The sequence below is a fragment of the Osmia lignaria genome, chromosome 5, assembly GCF_051020975.1.
Source record: "Osmia lignaria lignaria isolate PbOS001 chromosome 5, iyOsmLign1, whole genome shotgun sequence".
NCBI lineage: Eukaryota > Metazoa > Arthropoda > Insecta > Hymenoptera > Megachilidae > Osmia > Osmia lignaria.
The window spans coordinates 9,571,479-9,597,336 of record NC_135036.1 but is presented as its reverse complement, the minus strand read 5'-3'; the positions used below and the strand labels follow the sequence as shown (position 1 = coordinate 9,597,336).

The 25,858-nt window shown below is 47.4% G+C and overlaps 1 protein-coding gene across 5 annotated transcripts in view; it reads right to left on the bottom strand.

Annotated features, from left to right (window-relative positions):
- Kdm3 (Lysine demethylase 3) overlaps positions 1 to 25,858 on the bottom strand; it is a 152,825-nt gene that overhangs the window by 61,523 nt on the left and 65,444 nt on the right. For 4 of the 5 annotated variants that reach the window (XM_034325692.2, XM_034325695.2, XM_034325694.2 and 1 more), the window contains exon 8: positions 1,329 to 3,495. In XM_034325692.2, the coding sequence (XP_034181583.1) occupies positions 1,329 to 3,495 (2,167 nt within the window). The remainder of the gene's footprint in view (positions 1 to 1,328; positions 3,496 to 25,858) is intronic. The other variant, XM_034325696.2, reaches the window with a different exon arrangement.

Genomic DNA, 25,858 nt, shown 5'->3' with positions numbered 1-25,858 from the left:
TGAAAGTAGAATTTATGTATGTATATATAATTATAATGAAAATCTTTTGAAAAAAACCCAACACAGATTCCTTGCATGTCTGGATTATAACCATGTTCCGATTATGCGCCAAGATAGTGTCAAATTCCTCGTTAACGGAGCTCCTAAATTTCGATGCACCCTACTCATTCTGTTAGACGCGTTCCATTATTTTATACATCATCCTCCCCTTTAAAGTTTCATATCCTCCGTGTTACATAATGGGTTTACGCCCCCTAAATAAATAAAGTTTTGCCGTTCGAAACACACTTGCCCAAACGCACGTGTCTATCTGATGGTTCGAAATTAGCCGAACCTATGACCGACGACCACGTCGCAATTTACTCGCTGATGTTCGTCGTTAAGTCAATGATAACCGGCAAAAAGAGCGCGTAGGATGGTCGACACGATTTCCCTGATGAAACGAATTTACGCCACGGCAATTCCGTCTGCTCGGTTCTTCTTCATCGTCTCGCGGAATATTTCACGGGGTTTTCGCGGAGCCAAATAAGCACGGGGTTTATTTTCGCCGCAGTCGTCACGGTTGAAGCTAACAAACGGAGCTGCTGTTCAATACCAATGTCGCGGGTGTAATCGAGCTGCAACAGTGCATCTATTGAACGAACCGCAAGTCGACCGTGCCATTCTTACTTCTGCTCCTAATAAAACGATGATTCATATCGAGCGGCCAAAATACAAACCCTGGGTCTAAAAGTAACTTCACCGATTAAGATATTCTCGGAAAGAAGAGCAAGGGTGTCTTCGGAACAGATCAATCTCGAGATAACTTCATCGACACCTGATTCGAACGACGACGGAAGTGGTTCGACTTATTTACGTCCGAATGCGGCGAGTTTCGGGTCATCGGTATGATAGCGAGTTAGTCTATCGCAATAATTCTCGACGGAAGTTGGCAACGGTGTCCAACAGCTGTCGTCCGGAAACACAGGCAGGTAATACGCGCGGCCACGTCCGTCTCCTTCCACCTTGGCCACCTTTTCGTCCCCGACATTTTTTTACAGTCGACAGTCACGCGAGAGCAAACAAAGAATACTCGAAAGGCTGAGGTCGCGCAAGAAACGCGACACGCAGCTGCAGCTCGAAGAAGCGGAGGTTTTGTTCGTCCACGGGAACGAGAAAATGGTCGTTAATTAGTAAACGGTCGAGCAACCGGTATTCGCGGTTAACTGATAGAACGCAACCGAGTTTTACGAGCCGCTGACTCTTCAAACGCTTATCTGGATTTCCTATAAGTCGTTGGGAAAGCAAAGGCCTCGTTAGGCAAGCAGAAGAAAATAAAAAGGACTCACCGAATCATCCTCTCCCTCTCGACCACCTCCTCGGGACTGGGCTGTGTAGGAGCTAGCAGCGAATGGGGTAGTGGCGGGTACCTAGGCGACCTCCAGAGCATCTCGGACGCGACGGCGGGATGATGATGTCCAGGTGGTGCCGGACTCTGGTATCCGACCGGTGGTGCGGTGGCTGCAGCGGCTGCTGAACTCGGTCCAGCGCTAGGCGGTGCCTGGGGATGAGCCATCAGTAAGGAGGTGTGCTGGACGCTCTGCACGTGCCAGACCCTGGCCGGCGTCGCGGCCGCGGTAGGCGTCGACGAGGTGGTGGTCTCGTCGACGCTGAGCGCCGAGCTCCTGCTGCCGCTCCTCTCGTCGCCGGAGCCGGCGCTCCTAAGCGAGCTTACCCCGCTGTCGGAGCCGCTGTCTCCATAGGTTCCAGTCGCGGCGCCACTCCCGGCTCCGATCGCTCGGATGCCGATCGCCGACGGTACACCAGAGAGGACTCCGCTTCCAGGTATACCCGCCCCGGCCTCCACTTCCATGAGGCTGGCCTCATCGCCGCCCCTCGATGTGTGAGACTGCTGTTGCACCTCGAGGAGGCTTGACGAGGCCAGCTGATGATGATGCTGCGCCTGGTGTTGATGCGGACTGCTCGCTACCCGATGCTGTTGCTGCTGCTGCTGCTGCTGCTGCTGCTGCTGCTGGTGGAGTTGCTGTTGCTGCTGATGTTGATGCTGGAACTGTTGCTGTTGGTGTTGTTGTTGATGCTGATGTTGTTGCTGCTGGAGCTGCTGTTGATGCTGAGGCTGAGAATGGTGGTGTATCACCGGGCTGTCGGTGGAGTAGCGTTGTTGCTGATGGTGGTGCGGCGGCGGCTGTTGATGGTGATGCTGATGGTATTGCTGAAGGTGATGATGATGATGACCAGCGACCGGCGGTGGCGGCTTGTTCAATCTCTCGGCTAGAATGACGGGGCTCTCGTTATGCCGGTTTCGCTCCTGCTCCCGTTGCTGCTCCAGGAGCAGGCTCTGCCTGGCAGAGCCGCCGCCGCCGCTGCTATTAAGCGGACTCAGCCTCTCCAGCACGGAGCCTGAGTCCTGACTACTCGACTCCAGCAGTTCGACGACCGATTCGACGCTTGCCGCCCTCGCACCGCTTACGCTACCCACGCTATCCTCCGTGCCTAGCTCGGTGGTCAACTCGCCGCTCTTCCGAGAGCACCGATCCTCTTCCTCTTCTTCCTCTGCCCGTCGCTGCTCCTCTTTTTCCTCCTCTTCTTTCCTCTCCTCCTCTCCTCCTTCCTCGATGCCTTTGACTTTCGACTCGCTCGCAGGTTTCAGCAGCGTCTGCTCGGCATCGAGGAGGACACTCGCTTTGTCACCGACCACCGACGATGACTCGACCAGCGATCCATTCACGAACACCTGTTCCGTGCCGTTCTCTCGATTCTCCGTTCCAGCCTCCTTTTCCGCGTCCAGTTGCCGCTTCTGATCGAGAACCGTGTCGCCTCCGGGATCTACTTTGTTCGGAGGCGGAGGCTCTGGTTCTCTGTCCCGTTCTCTCGACTGACTTTCCTCGTTCTCTTCGAGCTTTTCGACCTTTCCGCTCTCCGCGTTTTGTCGATTTCTCTCTTCCTCTTCCGACGTTTCCTCTAGATCTGACGCCGCGTTGTCTTCGCTACTCTTTTCTTTCTGATCCGATCTAAGCTTTCTAGCGATCGGACTCGTCCTCAGCCTCTTGATCAGTGGGTCGCAACGATCCTCCTGATTCTCCTCTTCCTCTTGTTCCTCGCTTCGGTCCTCTTCCTCGGATCTGCCGCTTAGACGGTCCTCTTTTTCGAGAGATTTCGCGTCGCTCGTGCTTCGTTCTAGATCGTCCGAGTCTGTTTTCGTTTCCGGACCGGCTGGCCTGGGCCTTCGTCGCACCGGCCTTTGTGACGCGCTCTCGACCGGACTCTTCACGGTCGTACCCCGTTTTCGCAGCTTCGACGCGCTGCTCGAACCACTATTCGCCTCCTCCAACACGCTTCGTGGTATGCGATTGTTGGGCCTGCCCGACGGTGGACCCTTGTTCTCCCGATCCTCTAATCGCGTCGACAAATTTCTCTCACCCTCTTTCTCTAACTTGTCGCGATTACCGCCCTCGCTAACGCGTGTCCGTCGACTGTTGCGCGCGGTGTTCTTCTCTGAAACACAACGATTAAACATCGGGGTCAGCCACATATACTAGTAGTGTGTTCTAATTGAATCGGCTGTCGACTACGCTAACGCTCGGCCAAAGAATAAAAACAGCACGAAGCGCGTCGTCTAGAACGCGGTATCGATCACCTATCGGCAACCGACAGGCTATTTCGCGCAGCCTTGTTCAACCTTGCCGATTAAGGTCGATTGATTGGACGTGAATGGTCGCTGCACCTGCCCTGTTTATCGCGTATTAACGACTACGCCGTAGGCTTCTCGCGACCTTGCAAAACTTCTTGCCGCTTGCTTGCTAACTTTGCGAAAATGCATTTCGTTTCATTTTTATTAAATTTCCAAATTTCTATTTCGGGGTTTCAGTGATAAATCCATAAATAAAAGCGCGGAGATACATGGGAAGAGGATGAGTTTGCAAGGTTACGAGTCAACAGGGAAGAAACGCTTTGGGCGGCAAGGGAACTAGACGGGCAAGTAATCGCTTGCGAGGAGAGAAGAGGAGAGAGACGGTATGTATGTAGGTACGGACAGGTGGAGGAGGCAGAGGCCGAGAGGTTGAGAGACGGCCCAGCAAGGGGGCACGGAGGACAGAGGGGAGGGATTTATTACTCAGGATTTACTGTTATTACCCGGAGGGGGAGATGCACTCGAGCGGGCAACGGCGTTGCATACGTGGGGTGCGTTTATCCGATATGCGCAGAGCGCCTCGTGTGCTTCTATGTAGCGGAGAGTAGGCGCGTGTAACGCGGATGGCTGCGTTCGCAAACTCCACGCTGCTCCGCTCCGGTACCGCGTTTCCTAGCGACTGCTGCGGTTTGTCCTCATGTCCCGTCTCGCTTCTGCATGCATTACACGCTCGCGCGTAATTGAACAGCGCCAACGTACTTTGCTTTACATTTTAATTCGCCTCGCCGTTATTCTCGTGACACGGACATCGTAGAAACGGGGACCACGGGAGGAAACGTACTCCGGACACGATCGTTGTACGCGATGCCAAAAAAAAATTTTTATAAATTCGGCAAGAAACAAAAAGTCTGTCCAAGATTCTGGCCACAAAGGGACCAACAGGATGCGAGTTTTCATTCCGGTGAAATTTTTATCCGCGTTTCGAGTTCGTCGCGTGCTTCCTGGGTGTCACGAATTTTGTCAGCGTAAAAAAAAATCGGTGACCACCGAGAGGTCATATTTTATCGCGACAGTTTCGGACGATGGTCGAAATTGCGTGGAGGTGAAAAAGTTTAAAAATCTAAGTAGCATTATTTGCGAGCGTGGAATAACATAACCTCGTTCGACTGTAAACCTTCAGGCAACTGGCCTTTTTAGAAGGGTAGAGTTCAGAACAAACAACAACATCATTAACTATATAGGTTCTCTTTGTCGAAACGGACAAAGCAGCCCCTATACCAGGATGAATATCGACTCGTCCCTAGCCAGCTTTCGTCCAGATGAAATTAGACACGGCTGACCGAGTCTGCCGGCCATTTAAACGCTTTGTTAAAATCTAAACTTCGCGCAGGTAGCTGGTCCCTTCGTCTTCCAATCCTAGCAACGATCTATCCTTCGTCTTTTATCGATCATCCCCTTTGCCCTTGCAGCGTCTCTAATCGGGATATCGTTCGTTCGAAATTCGATTACCCTTAATCCGACGGAGTTGCTCGTTTTAAATCGAGCGACACGCGATTCTCCTAGATTTTCGGCCGGTTGTAAATCTTTGCGACAGCTTTACGAATCTATCGAACGAAATAGCCGTTCGAGATAGAGGGAGGGTAAAGTCGGGGAAACGAAAAACGATAGCGGAATGAATGAAGAAATGGGATTTCTCGAAGGCAACGCGAAAGGGATCGGAAAACGCTCGAGAGTCTCCTCTTGCACGCTTATTTTAGAGACGCTCTATTTCTGCCGGCGCTCCCTGCAACGAGCGAGGATCTCCCGCGCGCGTTTGTTGATAAACTTATTTCGAACGGGACCGAGAAGAAGAAGGAACGATTCTGCTGCGAAAGCGAGAGAAAATGGCGATCAGGGGTGAAGACGGCGAGAACGACACCGGGGACCGGGTATAAAAATAAAAGCGTTGGACACTCGCCAAAGACCTCCTTCTATCTTTTCTTATTCTTCTTCCGAGACTCGTAGGCCCCATGCCAAGCCGAGCACCGACTACCTAATTTACTCGTAAAACGACCAGCCTCGATCTCCTATCGACCGATTTATCGACATTGCTGACACGCGAGAAATCGAATTCTGAATACTCGTTTTAAGAAACTGACGCTACAAATCGATAATTTTGAACAAAGACACCATGGTACAATGACATTTAGTGTTTTTCAAATAATTCGAGGTGAATACCCTCGCCGTTGTATCAGATTTCTTGTGCTTTATCGACCATTACAAACGCTTTCTCTTGTCGTGCCAAATTCTACCAACGTTCGAGCGTGGTACTGACCTCTCGTCGAATAAATCTATCGAATAAACGGCCAAAATTCGGATGGATGGTTGGATCTATTTGGTTCGTAAGAGTAATACGAACGGCTGAGAAAAACGAAAGGTAAGAAGAACAAAAATAAAGCGCGAGGATCAAACGCGATCGACCTCGTAGATACGTTTCAGCTGGCGTCGCTCGAATTAAAGTAGAACGTCTTTTATAAAGGGATCGTCGATTGCCGGCGGAAACGAACTAGGTCAATCCGAGTGAGCAAGTTCGATTTCTTTCACCTGCATCTTAAATGGCTCGTACACGTTCGTTCGAGTCTACGTACGGCAGGTGCGTGTGCATCGTCTGCATCGAAAAAAGAACTGGTTGTAAAATGGTAAGAAAAGATTGAGAATCACTGGTCAAGTCGGTTCGTCGACATCGTGCATCTTGCTCGACGACATTTTTCTCGTCCACGTGACACCGCGTCGAGGTCGAAAAGTTACGAGAGCGGCGAGAGGTCCTCGAAAAGAAAAATAAGAACCGATTCCGTATGGCCAACACGTGACGAATTCCAAGCAATTCCAAACCAGAGGGATCTTGTCTCGTTTCTTCTTCCATTCGTTTTATTTTTTCCGGTTCCCTAGGGGTTACATTTTCCCTTCGCCGCTTTTGTTTCCCCACGACAGAGTAGAAAAACTCGAAACACGCAACGTTGAACTTCGGGGAAGGAAAAGCGGATTAACGAACCACGGTCAGCGTTCAATTATATCATCGTTGTTTTATGCTCCGACGAAAACTTTCCTTCTTACTCCGTGTAACGTAACCCACGTTACGAAACAGCCAGTTGGATAACATTTGACACACTGCGAACGACAGATCGATTCCAGTTCCGATAGAATTCGTGACACTGATGGCTGATTTTTTTCCTTTTAGAAACTCGAAAAAACTTCGTTTGAATAATAAGAGACAGCTGTGTCATTTAAATAACAAACAGAAGCATGGCCTGCCTTTGCGATCGCGTCGAGGAAAGGTAGTCCCATAGAAAGGAGATTATATCACGACCAATCGGAGCCGCATTCCATTCGAATGCCAACTCGTTGTACCTGCACACTATTAGAATGCCATACGATTCTCTAACTTTCGCGTCCTTGTCGTGACAAGCAGTTCCATTACACGGCAAGGCGTAACTTACGCGAAAATGTCACGGATTTATCCATGCAACGAGCACCGCCGCGTCGGCTGTTTAACTCGTAGAAAACCTTGAACTTGCCAAAGAGCCGGAAAGCGGCAGTTAATTCTCATTCAGTAATTCCAGTGTACGAGGGGGTTAACGGCCATGGCCGATCCGATGAGAAGCGAAGAGGGACGAGGCGGGACGATCTGGTTGGATTTTCAACGGAGGCGAAGGCGAGAGATGTCCCCATTGTTTCTGAATTATTTATTAGCCGTAGCTCGGATCGCAACGATTGAATGGTCAGTGACCGGATGTGACGTGCCCTGCGGGCCAAGATGGCCGGCTACGATAATTACTCGCGTGTTTACGACCGATAAAGCCTGAATGCCCCACCTCCTACACGGGCCACAGAGTGCACCTATGCTCGAAACCCGCAGCAGAGAGTAAACTGGACGGGCAACAGAGACAGAGAAAGGGAGAGATTGGTGAGCGTGTTTGGTGCGTACACAAAATGTCACGAGCACGGCCCTCGACATGGATGCAACCGTACAGGGGACATTTCGATGCAATTCGATGGCTTTGTCACTGGTTATTGTCGGATTTTAGCCAAACCCATCCATCCACGCCGTATACTATCGCGCGCGCTGTTGCATCCTCGATTTAGAAGGCTGCCTCCTAGGCACAAATAACGAGTACGGTATGTACCGTTTGAATTATTACCCTTTCGTGACCAATGGGACGTGTACGTCTTAATAAGACGCGACTCGAGAATGGTTGGGACACGTTTGCCTTAAACGGTATTAACAGTGACAAATCGTCAACCGTGTCGTGAAAACCTTAAAACTCTCAATTTCAAATGTCTAAGCGTCGACTCGGCCTTGAAGCATAACGAGGATACAAATAATTCTACAACGACGGTCACGCTTAGCCAGTTCCAGGATTTCTGCAACGCCAACGAAAACTACCTCTCACCTATGCTCGCTACAAATCAGATTCTACAAATGCTATCGTCGATTCGATCCGTACCGCTGACAAATGCGCGTTCAGCGGTAAATCGAGCTCCCGCGTCACTGAAACACGATTCACGAGTAATATTCTATTAATAAATTATCGTTGTCTTTCTGGCCGCTGCGCCGATATATCTCCAACGATAATTACATCGAAGACGGCCAGTTGCAACAGTCCGATAAATATCTGACGTGCGCTACTAGATCTCGCGGGCGTTCGCGAGTAAAAATTGCAAGCGTGTTTCCATTCGGGAAAAGTTCGTCGATGCGTTAGGATTTTACTCCCGCGTTCCAGAGCTCGTAAGCTTTGAGAAGCGTAGGGCCGTTTAATTGCTCGTGCCGTGGAGAGAATCGCAAACGTTCCATCGTCAGTCATTATTAGCTCTCGGCTTTATGGGAGGTCGTAAACGGTAGAACTGGCGAGAACTGGCAACAGCACCGGGCGCATCGGCTTCCAGCTACGTACCTGTGGCCTGACCTAACCCCTGCGAATAGCTCTCTCCGGGGCTCGGATCGATCTACAGGGTGTCCTCGACTTTATCGTTTCCTGCTACCTACGAACCACGCCACGCGTTCGCTTTAATAACTGTCCCGCGATCGATAAGCGCCCGGCAATCTCGACAATTTCCAACGACTCGCGACGGGATAACAATTTAATTACGAAAACGACGCGTAAAGTCTTCGAAAATTGCAACAGCTTCGAATAAATGAAATACGTGTTTCTCAGTGAAGCAATTTGCCTCGATCGATCGTCTCGTTCCTTCGCCAATGAATCTGTTCGATTCGTACGCCAACGTCTGGTGATACGACGATTCATTAAAGAAAGAAAGAAAAAAAAAACGAAACGCATGACAGCACAAAGAGAATCGTCGTGATATAACCGTTCCACGAAGCACGGTTATCGGACAACGATCGTGTACGCCTTGCCGTCATGCTAATTACACAGGCGTTGCAGTCGGATCAGAGTTTCCAAGAACCAGCCTATCCATCTCGTCAAACCAGCAGGACAAATACAACTGTTTGCTCTCGTCGAAGGGGTCATTAACAAGCACGAATGAACGACAAGTATGTGTAAAATGTTCGCGATTCGCTATACATGCCTCTCTGTTTCCTTTCCTTCAAATTCGTGGCGAGACCTTGAAAAGGGTTAGCTACGTTATACCGACCATCTACGACTCTGAAACGATCCCTTATCGAGACCCTGAGGAAGTCCCGAGCAGGTATGCGTACCTTCGAAGGGCACGTTTTCATCTCGAAGAGAAAAAGGTTATCACGTTGTAATTAACAAGATTCGCGTTTTTATCCGCTCTACCACCACGAACTGGCCAACATCCCCATTTGCTTGATTCCCCTGGGTACCGGGGGTCTGCAGATCCCGATCTCGCTCATATTTCGCCAAAGAAAAGGGGGCATAAACTAGTTTTCGGCTTGATCGAGAAACAGGCGGGGAGAATTTAGTTCCCCTGAAGGCGAAGATGGTGCTTAGTCGAGTCAAGGAACGGAAGAAGAAGCAGCATCAGAGATGGAGAAAGAGGGTCTAAACGGCGTTTTGTTCGGGTCACGAACCGGTCGCGTGTTTTGCTTAGCCTGCCTCGGCCATTATATTTTATTGTGTTGCGCCAGTGACGTCACGACCAATTGACCTCCCCTGAGGCCACACTCAGTGAGTTTAACGCCAGCCAATGGCTTCGGGGGTCGTGCATGTACGCGGCGGTCGTTATTCCTGGACGAGACAGTTTCTGATGTGTGTGCTCTTGTTCGTTCTTTCTCTCGACACAGAAACGAAGCAGAAGAGAAAGAGACGTATAAAGAGACGAGACGAAACGAGAGGGAAAGAGCAGAGTCATGGGCCACTTTAATGTCGCGTCTCGACGCCGGAAAGTCTCCCTTGTTTTTTCTGGAACTGCGCCGACGTGACTTCGACGACCGAGAGAGGAGAGGAGAGGAGAGACAACGTCGTTAGGTTCAAAGGCTTCTCGGTATCGGACGCAAACGGTCGGGCAAAGTGTAGCTTTTGGCAGGGACCCTGGGTGCGTGGAAATGGGGATTCAAGAGAGCGGTAATACGTTTTTTACGAGCACTTCGAGGGAACCAGCACCGGTCCCTCTCTTTCCCTCCTCTGTCTGCCGTTCGATACGGTTCGATTCGTTTTTCGATACTTCCTGTCGACTGTGTATCGGTTATACTGTTATTCCAATGAGATTCGCAAGCATGCCAGAACGAATAGCAATTTCGCCAGACTTTCCGCCGATTCGAAGAACCAGCGGAAATCTGTGCGTATGAATATCTTTGCGCTTCTATCGTTCTTCGAAAGACTGACCCATTTTAACGCCAGTTTTCCACGTTCTCGCCAATCTGACTCTCTTTATATTTGCGCAACACCCGTATTGATATGCCTGCTGATACGACGCGACGATAGGGGTTTTATCGTATCGGTTACCGTTTAAATAAATAAAAAAAAAAAAAACACTTATCGCGAACACACCTACATCGGCGTACCAAGCGACTCGAAGCGACTGATCTAAAAATCCTTAATTTCGAATTTCATCAAATTTTATACAACTTACACCGATCGTTCGATGTTCCCTTCAAGCGACACAGAGTCGGTAATGAATCAGCATTTCAATGCTCGTACTGGCTAGGTGGAAATGGTCAAAGAGGAACGCTGACCTCTGATTTCTGGCTCGCCAGGAAGGATGAGTCATTGAATGGTCGTCTCTAGGTGGGCTGTGAACGTGTAGCGGATACTTGAACTCGGTAAATCACGACCCTCTTCGACAAGCGAACAGGGAACGAGCTGCGTGCGTAATCTATTCGCAAATGCATTCCATTCCATTGAAATCGGATCAAGAATCGTAAAGGTTCAAATCGTATGAAATATATTCAGCGATAAAACGATTTTAAACGGAATGAAAGAATAGAAAAACGCGAGTGAAACGAAAGACACGTGCCGTTTGAACAAAGTTACAAGGTCTCGTCGATCGTTCGGATTGTGTAACTATTGTTACACCCTCGTCTCGTTCCGGCAGCTAATTAATTCAGTTAATAAGCGTCGGGACATGGATTCGAATAGAACAGGTGGCAGACGCTGTATCCACAGAAATAATTGCGTTACGCTGCACGAAGAGCCAGCCACCGCTACCACCCGTCATTACTCGCGCGCTTCATTCGCCAGGCAGAAAGTTGGTCCTATTAAAAACAGTCATTACGTGGGCGGCCGCGTGCGTTTACTCATTAACGGGGGAAAATAACGTTTGCCAATCTTTCTGGCTGAGCCAGCAATTAGAGCAAACAGCGAGATGAAAGTTTCCAACCGATAACATTGTATGCACGGCCGCTTTCGAATATGCCCTCGACGCGTAAAACAACGCGCGTCGGCGTCGTTGAGAAATATTTTCTGAACGCTCACAGTCACCGGTTAACGACGAACTCAATTACAGGATACAACTGATAATTAGCGATTCTGCCGATGTGCGATTAAACGTGGAACCGTCGAGCAAACCGTGGAAAGGATTAATTACTGAAATAATTCATCGAATTCGTTCGTTCGATCGTTCGTCCGAATTATCACGTTACCAAGCATTCCAAGTATTTTAGTCGATTCTTGCCCTATTTGATAATTCCACCGGGTCATCCGAAGAACATAAATATCAGCCGTAAATTGGAGGAAAACCAGTTGACCTCGATGCATCAACGACCTCTGATCGAATGGTGGAGTGGGTCAGGAGATGGTTACGATTTCTCGAACCACTCTCGATGCTGCTTCGCACTTCGGGGAACACCTACGCGGAGAGTACCGGAAGAGTGTATACATGTTCCTTTTTCTTCTTTCGAAGGATGGAGAGGAAAGAGAGAAGGCGATAACGTGAGCAGCGGGAAAACGATGAGAAAAAGAGGAGGTAACTCGGCGAGGTTTATATCGCGCGACGGGACTATCAAACAGGGGCGGATACGGTGATCTCCCCGCGCCATAATTCTCGACCCAGTCGTCGTGGGTGTACTCTCTCTCGGTTAAGGGGATTTCACGCAGTCGGACACGAGTATGTTGGTGTGGATGCACTATGCACACAGACGTACGCTCCCAGAGCAGGCAAGGTTACACACAACCGGGCAGACGAGTGCAGGAGTCACTGGCGGCGATCTGTGTCTGAGATATGCAGTCCGTCAGGGGGGATGGAAGGGGGGGGAGGACAAGGGAAGCAGGGAGTTGTTGAACAGAGAGAAAGAGAGAGGTCGATATCTGTTCCGCCTTGCTCTCCGGGATTCCTTTTGAGCGAACCAGCAGGAGAACCAGGGTAAAGGGGAGGACGTGGCAAACGGAGAACTAGCCGAACCGGTTTGACGGACCTCGACTGGTTTCATTAAACCCCGGTTATAACCCTTTCCTCCACCGCCTCCTTCTCCAGCTTCTCCTCCTTCACTGGACCCCGGCTCTTTCCACCGTCTCGTGGCCTGTGCAGCACGCACCAGCGAGGCTGAAAAGCCGTTCCGTGGCTCGTTTTGTTCTCCGACCCGAGTCGATTTGTCGTCCCTCTGCACGCTGCTCTACACACGTATACCAGACCCCCCCCCAACACACGGCGGTGGGACTAGAAAGGGGCAAGGTGCAAAAGGAAAGTCCCGGATAATTGCCGTGGTCCCGTAATGCCTACACACCGTTGAAATCTTCCCATTCCTCTGCTACTACGCTCTTCTTTTTCTTCTCTTTGTAGGATAGCAAGCTAAGAATTCTATGTTTATCCAATCGATCATCCTTAATAGCGAATTCTTTCAATTACAAGATAGCCAAAAAGATAGTTGTCCAACGTTCTCTTGAATTATTTAGGCGAATCGTGTCCATCTCTTCCCTAGCCTGTCGGCCCTCTTCCCGCGTCTCGTTTGTTCATCGTCTCGAAACGAAAGGGTGTTCTTCTCGGTGGGAGCAGGAACGAGAGGAAAAGCGGGCTAGAAAGGGAGGGTTGCTCGAACGAGGGATTCTGCGAACCGTGGGACTGCAAGCCGTCGGATCAATACGCCGTCGAGTAATTGCGGTGTAACGTCCGTGGGCAGCAGCCATATCGGAGGGAGCGTAAGGAGCCCCTCTCTCCACCTTCACCACCAACCTCCAAACCTTCTCCATCTCTTCCTCTCTATCTTACTCGTAACCCATGAAAACGCGTCGATATGCACGCAGATATCGCGCGAATCGTTCAGACGCGATGTTTCAATCAAGATAGCGATTTCGTTTCTCTCTAAACCACATCCTCCCTCTTGCTATGTATGTACACATTTCCTCTGCTACTCGCACACTTCCTTCCGTTTCAACTCGTTTCTCGCGTTTCCCTTAATATCCACGGGAAACTGTTTCTACAACGCTGCTGCAACATTATCCTCGCGAAATTGCTTGAAACGTTCAACCGTTTCCAAAGAAGAAAGATAATGGCGCTGAACTTAACCCCCGCTTTTCACCTGATAAATCATTACAAAGCGCACAAATTGTTCGTTTAATTTCATTAGAAAGATGTTAGACAACTCGGGTTTAAATGATTTCGAAGCGTTCGCACGTAGCGTTCGTTTCGAGCGATTCCCTTTAAAGAAACGCTTTTGTTTCATTCAAGAAAGGCCGCGGCGATCAGTTAAAGCCGAAGCGCCACGAATTCTCGGAAAAAACCGGTATATCCTTCCACGTCGACGACCAAACGTGTTTTTTCACGATATCTCGGTTACAAGCAATATAACGATAGCAGAAAAAAAAACACAGGGCGCCTCTCGAACCAGTTGAGGTTGCGAGCGAAGGAAAAAAACGATGAATCACCGGCTCGGACTTGGCGCTAACACGGTTCCGGTATAGTGTGACTTCTTTATCTAATTCTCGTGTTTTTTTTTTTCAGCCCGGCTACACCGGTTTCTTCTGCTCAGCTATAAACTGGTTTTTTCGCGTCTTTGTTTCCGAGACAAGGAGCGTGAATTTAGGTTACGCGGCGCGAGAGCGAGCGAGATCGCTAAGGAAGGAAAGAAGAAACGGGAACAGAAGATGAGTCGAAGAGCGAGCGAAAAAAAATGATAGGAAGGACAGCTGATGCGAATACGATACAGAGGAAGAAGACAAACGCATACGCGTATAAATAGACGAAGAAACGATGGAAGCCGAAGGCGACGGAAAATCTTGGCCGTTGGCCAGACGTCGCGAGATAAATAATTTATCAGCTTCGTGTAAACGTGATAGACCGGGCCAGCTGGTTGAACCGCATCGCACGACTATGCTTATTCGTCATTGTCCACTTTCTCCTCTCGTTTCCTCTCGAACCTTTACGCATACCACTCGGCGATACACGCCACAATGCCCACGATGCCAAAAGTAATCGTTGGAATGTCAGTATTATCGGAAACATTCCTCCCTTGCAACGACAAAGTATTTCTGTTTCACTTGACGGGCGAATTAGCCTCGGTGAATGAAGCTCGTAAAATTACACGAACGTGTTATATTGTTCTGGTAAAACTGAATGATCGTTTTCTGGCGTTTCCTCAGACGTTTGTCCGTCGTTCGATTTGTCCTAGAGCTTCGAAATTGCACGGAGGTACCGAATTCTATCTTTGATCGAAGGTGTTTGGAATCTTTGGTAGCGGCAAATAAACGCTCTCGTTTCTCTACCCTGATTCCATCGGGTTAAACTTGCGCGGAGTTTATTTGCAGTTGACCGTTGAATTCGGTACGGGCTAATGGAATCGGATCGGGGAAGAAAAAATTCGAACCGATCCATCGATTCGCATAAGGGGCTTCCTATTATCTTTCGGGGAAATCTGGGTTAAGTGTCTCGTTAGGTAGACGTAATGTAGCTTAAGTTAATATTGACTCAGCTTTCGTCGAATTCCTTGGGCATTTGGAGGCGAGAAACAAAGAAGGAAGGAGTTGGCGATACACACGTGATATCCCTCCACGACACGATAATTAAAACGTCTCATCACGATCTCGCGGCAAAGATAAGCGTGATATTAAAATGGAAATAGCCAAGGCAGATTTATCGCGCGGATAATCCTGTTATTTAAATTCAACACCACTCCGAGGATCTGTCCGAGATAAAACGACGCGCGGCGTCCCTGAACGCGATATTTCCATGCGGACATACACAACCAGATGGGGACACGCGGAAAATTGTATTCAGAGTTTCCGAGCAACGAGGAACGAATTTCCTCTGCTCACTTTGGAGAGAAGAGTTTTCACTCTTTTAAGATTAACCCTTGCCCCTAATTGCAACGAATTTCCATCGGTAGGAAGAACGTCACGATTCAGCGTTGACGACAGCCTGTCACGAATTTCGAGCAGAATGTGAAAACCATACCGGAGATGACCTGGTTTTGATCTCTAAAATCGGAGCAAAGCAACGGCTAACGCTGCTGTTTGACACGAACCTTTTATCACAGTCTCGTAAAACGATAACGAAAAATTATAACGAGAGCACAGTGCAGCGTTTGCGCCAATAACGTCGCCGCGAGATCGTAATTAAGATTTCCAGTCAAAGTCCGAAACAAGTTCTGCTCTTAATTACACGAACGGATCGAGTTTCTGCGATGTTCTCAGACGGGCCTTTCTCTCTCAGGTTTCAACGAAATCAACAAAATGTGAAATAAAATTAAGTGTTTGAAAGAAGTTTTGGAGAGTCTTCTCTAATAAGATTTCCTTCAGAGACACGTGACAATGGAACGTGGAGAAAAGGTGCACGAAATCGCGTTTAATCTTTCGCTTACGAAGGGAGGCTGTTATCGAGGAACGTGGCGCGTTATCGCGTTTCACCGTGATAACCGAAACTGTTATCGCGTTCTTCGTTGCTTCCTGGACGCTCGTCCAAGCCTTGGCAAAGCGATTTTTGCCAGGGAAAAAGAGAAAGGAGGAGGGAAAGAACGATGGCGCGGCAGCATCTATACGGTTTCGCTTTACACGGACTTTGCACGGGTAATCGGATAGGCTTGCACTTCAGAGAAATTCAAGGTGTCTCTGTTAAAACGAAACGAAGCGTCGCGGGCAAAAATATAGTCTCGAAACTGTCTACTCTAAGTTTTACTGCATTCTTTTGTCGACTTACTAGTACCTTTCGATGAAGCGCTTCAACTTCCTAACTTACAATTAGATGTTGTACGAATGTTTCTCTCCTTACCTGCAACAAACAAAGAATATTCTATTAAAAATCGTAATAAGGTTGTTTTATCGTAACAGACGCGTGAGGTAGCCCGGGAAATCGAGGTTAGCGTCGAACGATAAACGGGAGAAGCGTAATCGGGCCAAGATCTAATCCCCGCTAATAACCGTCAACTTAACTGCCGGGTAATTGTACTCTTGCTCTCGAACTTCGAGGAGAAACGATCGCGGTGAAAGCCTGCTGCTGGCTACACGGCTTGTGCTCGATTACGCGAAACGAACAGGGACGAATTTGTTATCGCAACCGATGGGGACAGAAAATTTATTATAACCGTATGGTTAAGTAAGTACATCGATAGGTGAACAGATAAATTCATAGATAGTTTCATCGAAAAGCGAGAGAAACAGAGGAACAGGGGAGAGCTGAAAGAACATCGAAGCGATGGTAACAGAGAGCCGCCACAGAAAGCCATTAACAAGTTCGACACGAAAGTCGGAAAGTTAGCGAAACTACCACGAATCGGTCGTTGGTGTTGGTGTATAGTCAGTTTATAGCAGAAGTTTCGCATGCTACTGTGACGTTATATACACGGAGGAGTGGGCACGGTGGAAAACTTCATGAAAACTCCCCGACTCCTGGCCGAAGCGGCGAAACTTTTTAATTGATTTTATTTAGTCATTTCTCATCCCTCTATCTCTCTCTCCCTCTTCCCCCTATCGTGGCGCTTCTCTTTCACCCTTCTATGCATTTTCACCGTCACAGAAATTACACCCGCGGGAAAACAATGTCGATCTTGTGTGCGTTTTCCTTTATAAAGCTTCGATTACCATGCCCTGGGAAAAAGCCTTTTTACACCGACCATGATTTAATTCGCTCCAACGTAATCTCCCCTTTCTCAACGTCACGCTCGATATTCTATTCGAATTTTCATGATTTCCCTGGAAACTGGTTGCATGAAACATCAACTTCAAAGCCAATCGGATTTATTTAGATTTGATCGAAACAACACGCTTCCGCGAAGACGATGTTTTTATCGCCAATTCCAATATTCCAGGCTATAAAGGACTTTCGAGATCAACTCGTGTATCGTGCTGTAGACAGCGCGGATTTTTCCGAGGAAATTGCGAGAGAGGATGCTCGATCGCGCAACGAGATAACACACAACACGTACAACTACAATGCAACCGCGTCAGCCAAAGAATACATGTACAAGAGGTCAAGTGATGACATACATATCTATAATTGAAACACGATAGAAGCAAATATCGATGAGCAAACTTTTCGCCGACAATTTTTCGGAGAAAGTTGTAGCTGCTTTAAACCGAAGGTGAAAACAAAAATCGCAGGTATCTGAATTTCAACGACTCGGCGAGATTCAACGCGAGGAACGTGACCAATCGGAAAAGTTGCACGATACCAGGGAAACTTTAGACGCGGCGTGGCGCGACTCGCATAGAGTTTGTTCGACGAAACTGGTACACAACTTCGCGGAACAGCCTGTTCATGTTTCGAGCGGCGAAAAACACGTTCCCCTTCCTGTAATCGAGCGAAACTGCGACGACTAGGTATTCCGGCGCGTTGTTGGACGAGTTAACGTCAGTTTATCCGTGAACTTCAAAGTTGCTAGAGTCCTTTGAAATTCCATGCACCTCTCCAAACCGTGAACTTTGCGTTTCCACGAAAGCCACGTTGGCACAAGTTAGCAATGCGTGCTTAGCGCGACACGCTTGGAGCGTTTAAATTCACTGTGAATTTCTTTTTTATTTTTCTTTTCACAAATTCTCGGACACAAGGTGCTGAAGTTACGAAATAACAACACGTGGCGAAGAGATGGACTACTATTCCAGTTGCCATGAATCGGGAACAAAAAGAAGCTGCTCGATACCGCGGAGCGTACGATCATTGTCCAGTGCCGGAAACTGGAACACGCGTCGTGCATTTTCCTTCGCAATCTCGTGTAAAGCCAAAACGTGCCACAGAGATAGCTCTTCCCGTGTGCACGTGTCCCAACGGAGGGACAATGCTGGTAAATCCCACTGGCACTTACGTTTCTCCTCTCTCTTTCTCGTTTTACCTGCTTTCCTCTCGCACACGCTTCGCCGAGCCTCGACACACAAATAGTCGAGAGAGCGGTGAGCTGGTTGAACGTGTGCGAGGACATAAGCCCGACTATACAAAGTGTCCCATTTCAATCAGTCCCTTTAAATATCAACGAATCTATGTATTTTTTAAATGGAACTACATATTTCTTTTAATTATGTGCTCCTAGAAGCCATTCAACTTTCATCTGAAATTCTTTCGACGTCGTGCGAGAGTTTCGTGAGCGTTTGAGGGCACTGATTTTCAATGAAACACCCTGTATAGAAAGCCCCTCCCCGTCTCTCTATGTGTCTATACAGATACAAGCCCGGTTCCAAGTAGCGTGTCTGGCATCTTCGTATATAGCGTGGTGGCGTGGGCTCGCGGCTGGCATGCATTATTCACGAAGTAGTCGCAAGCTGAACCCGGCTCCTGGCCCCGACTCTGACTCTGAATCTACCAGCGCGATTCTTCTCCCCTTCTCGAGAACGGAGATCATGCCACACGGCCAACACAAATTTCCTACAATGCTGCTTACGAGATTGAGCCTTTGCGAATCTACGCTTTTCTCCTAACCACTTTTCTCGCTCTTGTCTTTCACTCTTTGCATTTTTACTTTTGCCAGGCAGCGATCGTACGTACTACATTGCGTAAATTATTCGAAAGGTATTGGAATTGAAAGGCTATCCGTGCCCAAAAGGCATACTCGAACTGCAAACTTTTCTTTCCGTGAATCTGTTTACGTTCGAGGAAATAGCTTGAATGCTGAAAGTTTGCACCGGATTTTAGCTCGCTGAATCTCATCCGATTACACCCAACGGCCGTGAAAACTATTCCCGTGGTTTTAATGCAAGCGGTAACGATCGTGGAATCCGTAGATTCTGTTCGTGCTACTCGTTGATTCGCTAATTATAATTCCAGCGAGTTTTTGTTACACGTTCGGCCGACTCGGAAATTAACCGACGAGTTTGAAAAAAAGAGACCTGATGCAACGTGTATTTATACCATTGTGCATCGTCTACCTTTCGTCTGCACATATCCGCGCCGTATTTTCGCCATTACGCAAAGAGTCGGCTTAATTAAGCTAATGAGCACGTTTTGACCGACTCTTTTCCTCTGTCGCTAACCCTGCCAACATTTTCCCCTTCTTCATTCCTTGGTAAGTCAAATTTTTCGGACGTATTATAAATTAAAAAGACGATTAGGATACGTGAACTATGATTTTAAAATAGCAATTTGGCGCGTTGCCACAAAGTTACAGCGATGAATAAAAGATTATTAATGACTGTTTCAATGGAATCGTTCTAGTTGTCCAGCGAGCATTTTACTTTCCGGGCGTCGAGCTACCAGCGATCTATTTACGATCCAAAAACGATGAAAAATTGAAATCCTTTGGAGAAATGTGAAACGTTTCTCGTTCCTCGGAAACAAGAACCGCATTCGCTCGTTCGATCCGTTCAGAGCTATAAAAACCGATATAAAACGAAAAGGAAACGCGGTCGTAAAATTCGAATGCTGCATCGTGGCCAATTCGATTCGCCTGTTCGCCTATACATGATCCTATTGTTGTACTATTACGGAAAATACATACTTCCAGCGGGTGCCGCGTATATTTAGTGCTGCAACTAATAATACACTTTCACCTTGATTCCTACAGTGGGCTACACTTAACGTAAAACGTGGATTGCAATTACGGGACATTACGTCGAACTTGCACCGATATTATTTACGGTATATTCCATATTCTGTAATTTCTTCCAACTTTTCGTCAAACTAATAGGAAACACTTGGCACGCTATTCTTTCGTTTCAATTTCCATCGATAATCCCTGTCGTATTGATCGAATCGAATTCGAAGTTTCGTTCTCGAAGGTTGTGCAAAGTTTATGTCGACGATTATTCGTTGTCTCGATGACGAGGAAGTTTGTCTCGCGAAACGAAATTTGAGTCGTTAGAGAGCAGAGAGGGCAATTAATTAAAACAAATTATGAATTCCTGTCGCGATGTTACAGAAGCGGCACAAACTCCCTGGGCGAAGTTTTTCGACAAATTAGTAACTTCACTGTACACTGTCCAACACCATGGAAAAACTCGACTGTTTCTTTTGTTTTTAGAGTCTGATCAGATAGAAAACTAAACGTAAAAACGTTCTATACTGCTTGTTATACGAAAGCTTCGCGATATCGTGCTATCTATAGTGTACAGATAACTATAGTTCAATGATTAATAAATCGAATGCAATCGGGATTAAAATTTTATCGAAGTTCTAATAATTCAACGATTTGATATCTTTCTCAAGAAGTGTTGAATTGTTGATAAGGAATTATTTCTAATTTAATTACACGTTAAAATGTTAATGATTAGTGTCATGTCAGATATCGTTGTTTTCACCTTGACGACGTTTTTACCGTTCAACTCGTTACACGATGTGTCATCGCAATTGAAACGTCGTGAATGGAAAATTACGTTGAATCGTTGCGACGCGATATTCGTTAATGAGCGAGCTATAACGTTATCTGAGGAACGCTGGCAACGATCGAGCACCAGCGCTTCTCTATCTTATCGGGACAAGTCAATATTTTCGTTCGATAACAGAACGAATTATTTTATATCTTCCCTTTCTACGGCTTCTTGCGCCTATTTGCACAGTTGTTGCACGGTTTAACTCTAACTGTAAACTTTCTCGGAAATCACCTCTCTATCGACTTGTAAATTGAAAGAAAAACGACCAAGTCGAATTGTTATGTAAGCCTCTATCTCTCTGTTTATCCGCTTCGCGGCCTCGTATAATCGCTTCAATTCCTACGAGCCATAAAGCACGCTCCGTTTTCTCGACTAACAGACAAAAGAATCAAATAAGTACTTTAACAGCAATTCTAAATATGGGCTCATTACGCGAATTGGTTCATCAATAATTCATCGGCGTTGGAAAAACTTGGGAATAATTAATTCGTAAAAGTTTCCTTGATAAATAAGTATGTTTCTCGAGCACAACTTTTGGCAACAACTCCAAGCAACGAACTACTTCTACGATAGACGACGACGACAAGTTTGTTCCTAGTTTTCCAGAGAGGAAGAAGAAAGTCTCGCGTTCGATTACGCAAGGAGAAAGTCGCGACGGCGAAACGAACGAAACGCGAACCTTTTTGCGAGTCTGCTTCTCGCCATCTTCTCTCCTCTTTCATGTCGACCCAGAATCGAGCCCGACCGGACGAAGAGAAAGGAGAAGAGACGAGCATCTGGTCGACTGATAGAGAGAAGAGGAAGAAGAAGATGAAGAAAAATGGGAGAACCGGTTCTACGAAGCCCGTGGCGTGTCTAATCACGGCGCTACACGAGCGTTACACGCTTTGGCTGCGCATGAAAACACGCACTTGCGTGCACGTAGCGGCTCGTGCATCTGCTGGACACGCGTGTAAAATTTGCAGGTAACGTCGATCTCATCGTACCGTGACCGGAATAGCCTTTTCCTCACTCTCTTACCTTCAGCTCGTTTCCGCCACTAACGATCACGAGTATGTTCCAATTTTTAATAAGCAGATAATCTTGTTCGACTTTCGTGGTAACGCTATGAGAAGGTGTAAAAATACGTGCGGCGACTATCAGGAAAGTGTGCACGTTGGTTTACTTTCTGCACGATAAGCTAAGTGTGACTCATTCAGAAACGATCGACCGATGGTCACAGCGAATGAAACCTTTTGCAAGAGTCGAATAAAATAGGCTTCAATGAAAGAAATTTCAACAGAAAATTCCGCGAGAAATGATTCAATGTGTCCCGAAGCTTTTCCAGTCGTCCTTTATTTATTCCCTTAATCTCTTTCTGCCCCCTCGATGATTTCGCCATGGCACATCCTTTCTATTCTACACACAGACACGGTGTACTCTGTTGAAAGGAAGCACTACACCGAGCAAAGAGGTGGGTGGGGTTTCATTTAATTAGGAAAGGTAAACATTTACCACGGACTTACCTGCCCGTCATTGTTATTTCTCCTATCTCGGCTTTCTCGGGAATCGACCGTGAAACCATTCTGCTCTTGCTTCGAAGAGCTCATCGTGTTTGCAGAATGTCCGCACGGCCCTGCACGAGGGCTGTTGCACACACACACACGCGCATCAACCTTCCAATCCCTAAGTCGTCTCTCTATTCGTGTTTCGAGAAGAAACTAATTCGCCAGGGCTTAACACCGATTCTCCTCGGATTAGAGGGAGAACTTTCTCCTCGAGCGCAGGGACCTGCTTCCCTCGCGAAACACCGCGTCTATTGTCCGATTAAGAGGCAACATTTCGACCGAGAAACTTGTCAGCTCGTAAATTTCAACCCTTTGCAAGCTTTAAAGAAAAACCTGTCCTTACCTCTCTACGGTAATTAAAGGGTCAGCTGAATTATCGAGCGAACAGAGACACACACGTGCCAATAACGTAGCTGATTACATATTCATGTTGGCTGGTACCGATTGTATTGCGGTAGAGGTTGCGCAAGCACGTTACATCCGAAGGAAAGTTTAAACGCCCCGATGTTTATTCCCATCGAGACACGTTGCACAAAGGGACACGTGCATGCGAGAACAGAAGGCTCGTTGTTGCGTGGATCTGGCTCTGATATGCATACCCGCGTGTCCTTGAGAACAGACATTCGAGTTCAAGGTTCCTTCGCGACAGACGATCCGTGATCCGTACGCACGAAACTCCTGGAGGTTTCGTGTTTCACGAGCTGACAATTTTGGAGCAGAAGAAGCTTGGATCCCAGATGTTGAGAAAAGGTGAAGAGGTTTCCTCCGTTCGTCAAAGGGAAGGAATATTTCCCTTTAAAATTATTGCCACCACGATTTAAGACTCGCTTCCCCGTGGGATACATTTCCCTGCGAATCGCTGCACTGGCAAAATAAAGGAATAAATTTTCTTGGAAGCGCTGTTAACTCTGCCGGCTGTTTTTCAACGAACCGGCGCATTCCGGTAAAGAAGAAAAAAGAAAAACGAGAGCGCGACGATTTAGAAAGGCGAAAAAAGGGGGAAAGGACAGAGAATAGAATTCACCGGCTCCCTAAAATAATCCCCGTGTCTAAAAAACATAAAGCGTTCTAACTTGGGTCGCATCCAAACTTTTTCTTGCCACCGTTGCTCCGCTTTTAAACACCGCTAACCCGAAACCAAAGGTTTTGCCGGTACGCGTGTGGTGTGTCTCGATTCTACACGCTTTCGGAAGGGTGGATCGAATAACGCTGCGAAACGTGTCGTGGGATAAAAATTATTTCTGTTTACTCGTCAAATATTTTTCAAGAAACGTCACGTGTTTCTTATGCCAAAGTGGATTGCGAGATTCCAAGAAGCGAACCGAACTTTTAGCCGGGACAAATGCACCGTCTACGTTTAAATGGATAATTATTTTTAATGAAAGTGCACTTTGAGGGGATGAAAAGCTTCGAGTTGAAACGATAGAGCCTCGATCGATCGACTCGTAGGCGCCACTCTAAATGGAGAGTAACGGCCATACCGAACTTACAGCTTCCTCCGGCTCTTCCTTTAAACCGTCCACTATCCTTTCCAGCGGACCTGTACCTAACCGAACGCCGCATAAGGATTCAGGCCAGGTCTGGTCATAAATCGAGGATAACGACTGCACAGTGTACGCGAGGCGAATACCGCCATTAAACGGCAAGAGAGCGAGCGAGCAAACGCGCGTGAGCTGGCTCGTGTTCCGCAATTATTTCGTCGAAGGACGACCGCTTCTGGGTTCCCCGGGGGTCTTCTCCTTCCCTGCATGTTTTTCTATGTGTTCGTGCACCCATGCGTCGGTGTGCATGCGTCTTTTCTGACGCGACCACGCACGCAACCTGCACACCACTCCTCGAGTTCCCGTCTTGAGTGAAAAAAGTTCTGAATGCGCCTATGCGAACCAAAGAGTTAATGTCTTCATAAGAAAACCCTTGTCGACGAACGACGGGTCGTTGGATAATTGGTTTTACGATTCGATCGGAATCGAACTCGGTTAATTGACTCGAGGAATCACTCCGCTTTGAAACACGACGATTTATACGCTTGTACGTGGATGAAATGATGAAACCATCGTGTACACGCTCTGGGAATAAAACGGGATTCATTTTGAAAAACACCTATCTATTTAAATTGTAAGCTTCGAGGCTATTAATGCCTTTATAAGAAGGTTTATGAATAATGAAAACGATACAGGGGGAATCGTTTCAGACGAACTTTTAATGCATTCTCGATTGCCTCTCGATCCATCCGCTGGAATATTTAATACCGTGGACGAGGATCGACTGGCTGTTCAAACTTGAAATCGTGTTTGAAATTTCGACTCCGTCTTTGGAATTCGAGCAAGCCTAGCCGTGTTTAAATTCCAAGCACCACCTGCTGCTTTTCCCCGTTTCTTTGCACGCGCTACAGCGGGAAAGGAGGGGTTGATTTCACTTCGTATCCCTGGGGGTTGTTTTCATTTCGTGTATCATCGAGGCACGTATACTTTAATTCGAGGTTGAACCTTCGGCCGAGTAATTCGGTTACTTTCGAATCGAACATTTCGAGATCGTACACGATTAAAGTTAACGTGTGTGCGTTATCGTGTTGGCGATACGCGACCGAAACACGAGACAACGATACCGTTTTACATTCTACACGGCTCGATGGAAAACGAGTTCGTTCGATGATCCGTATAATAACAGGTAACACGAGGTTTCGATCGGCTGGCTCACCTTGACGATAGAAATTTGCGATAACGATCAGAATCGACATTTTTTTCCTTCAAGCTCGTGAATCATCGGGTGATTCGATCGCGAAGCAAAAGCGTTTGATTCGAAGCTCGAAAGATGCGCTATAATCTCAAACTTAAAGATTGGATAATCGTGGAAAACAATGATGGCCGGCAAGGCATTTTGAACAACGACAGCCAGCAACTTGTCACTTGTCTCGTAGCTGCTGTCACTTGAAAGGCTTCGCGCTGACTTTAATCGGATCGAACGGTATTAAGAGTTTGTGCAGCACATTACCTGAGAATCCAGACTAGGTTTTCACTCGAAGGTAATCCCGCTTAGTTGCAGTAATCATCACGTCACAAAATACGGTTGTTTCCACTTAGCGCGATCTCGACACCATCGATATACGTTCAATGCCGATTCACGACACATTTGTTCGAAGAACACTTAATCGAACGCACACACCACCAGATGATCCCCGATTTTCAAGAAACGCCGGACGGAAAGCAGGTTCGCGCGTGAATACGATCTACACGCGGAGAGTTCCGAGGCTGGACGAGCGTATGCGAATACGACCGAACGGCTCCGAGCGACGAAGCCACGAACGAGGAACCACCTTTCCAAATTCGTATATTTTATCGAGTTCATAAATTGTTTTTTAACACGATAATTCATTGCTCCGTTTACGCTTTGCGTCTGCCTTTCGTCGCTACATCGCGTCCGACTTTACTCTGTACTAAAATACCGGCGTGTTCAAACAATCAAAAGAATGTTTCATTGTAACTAAAGCAAAAGCAACGCTGTGTGATTAACATATCCGCGATATCGAGTCTGTTATGCGAACGCTCGATAATCGAGCTCTT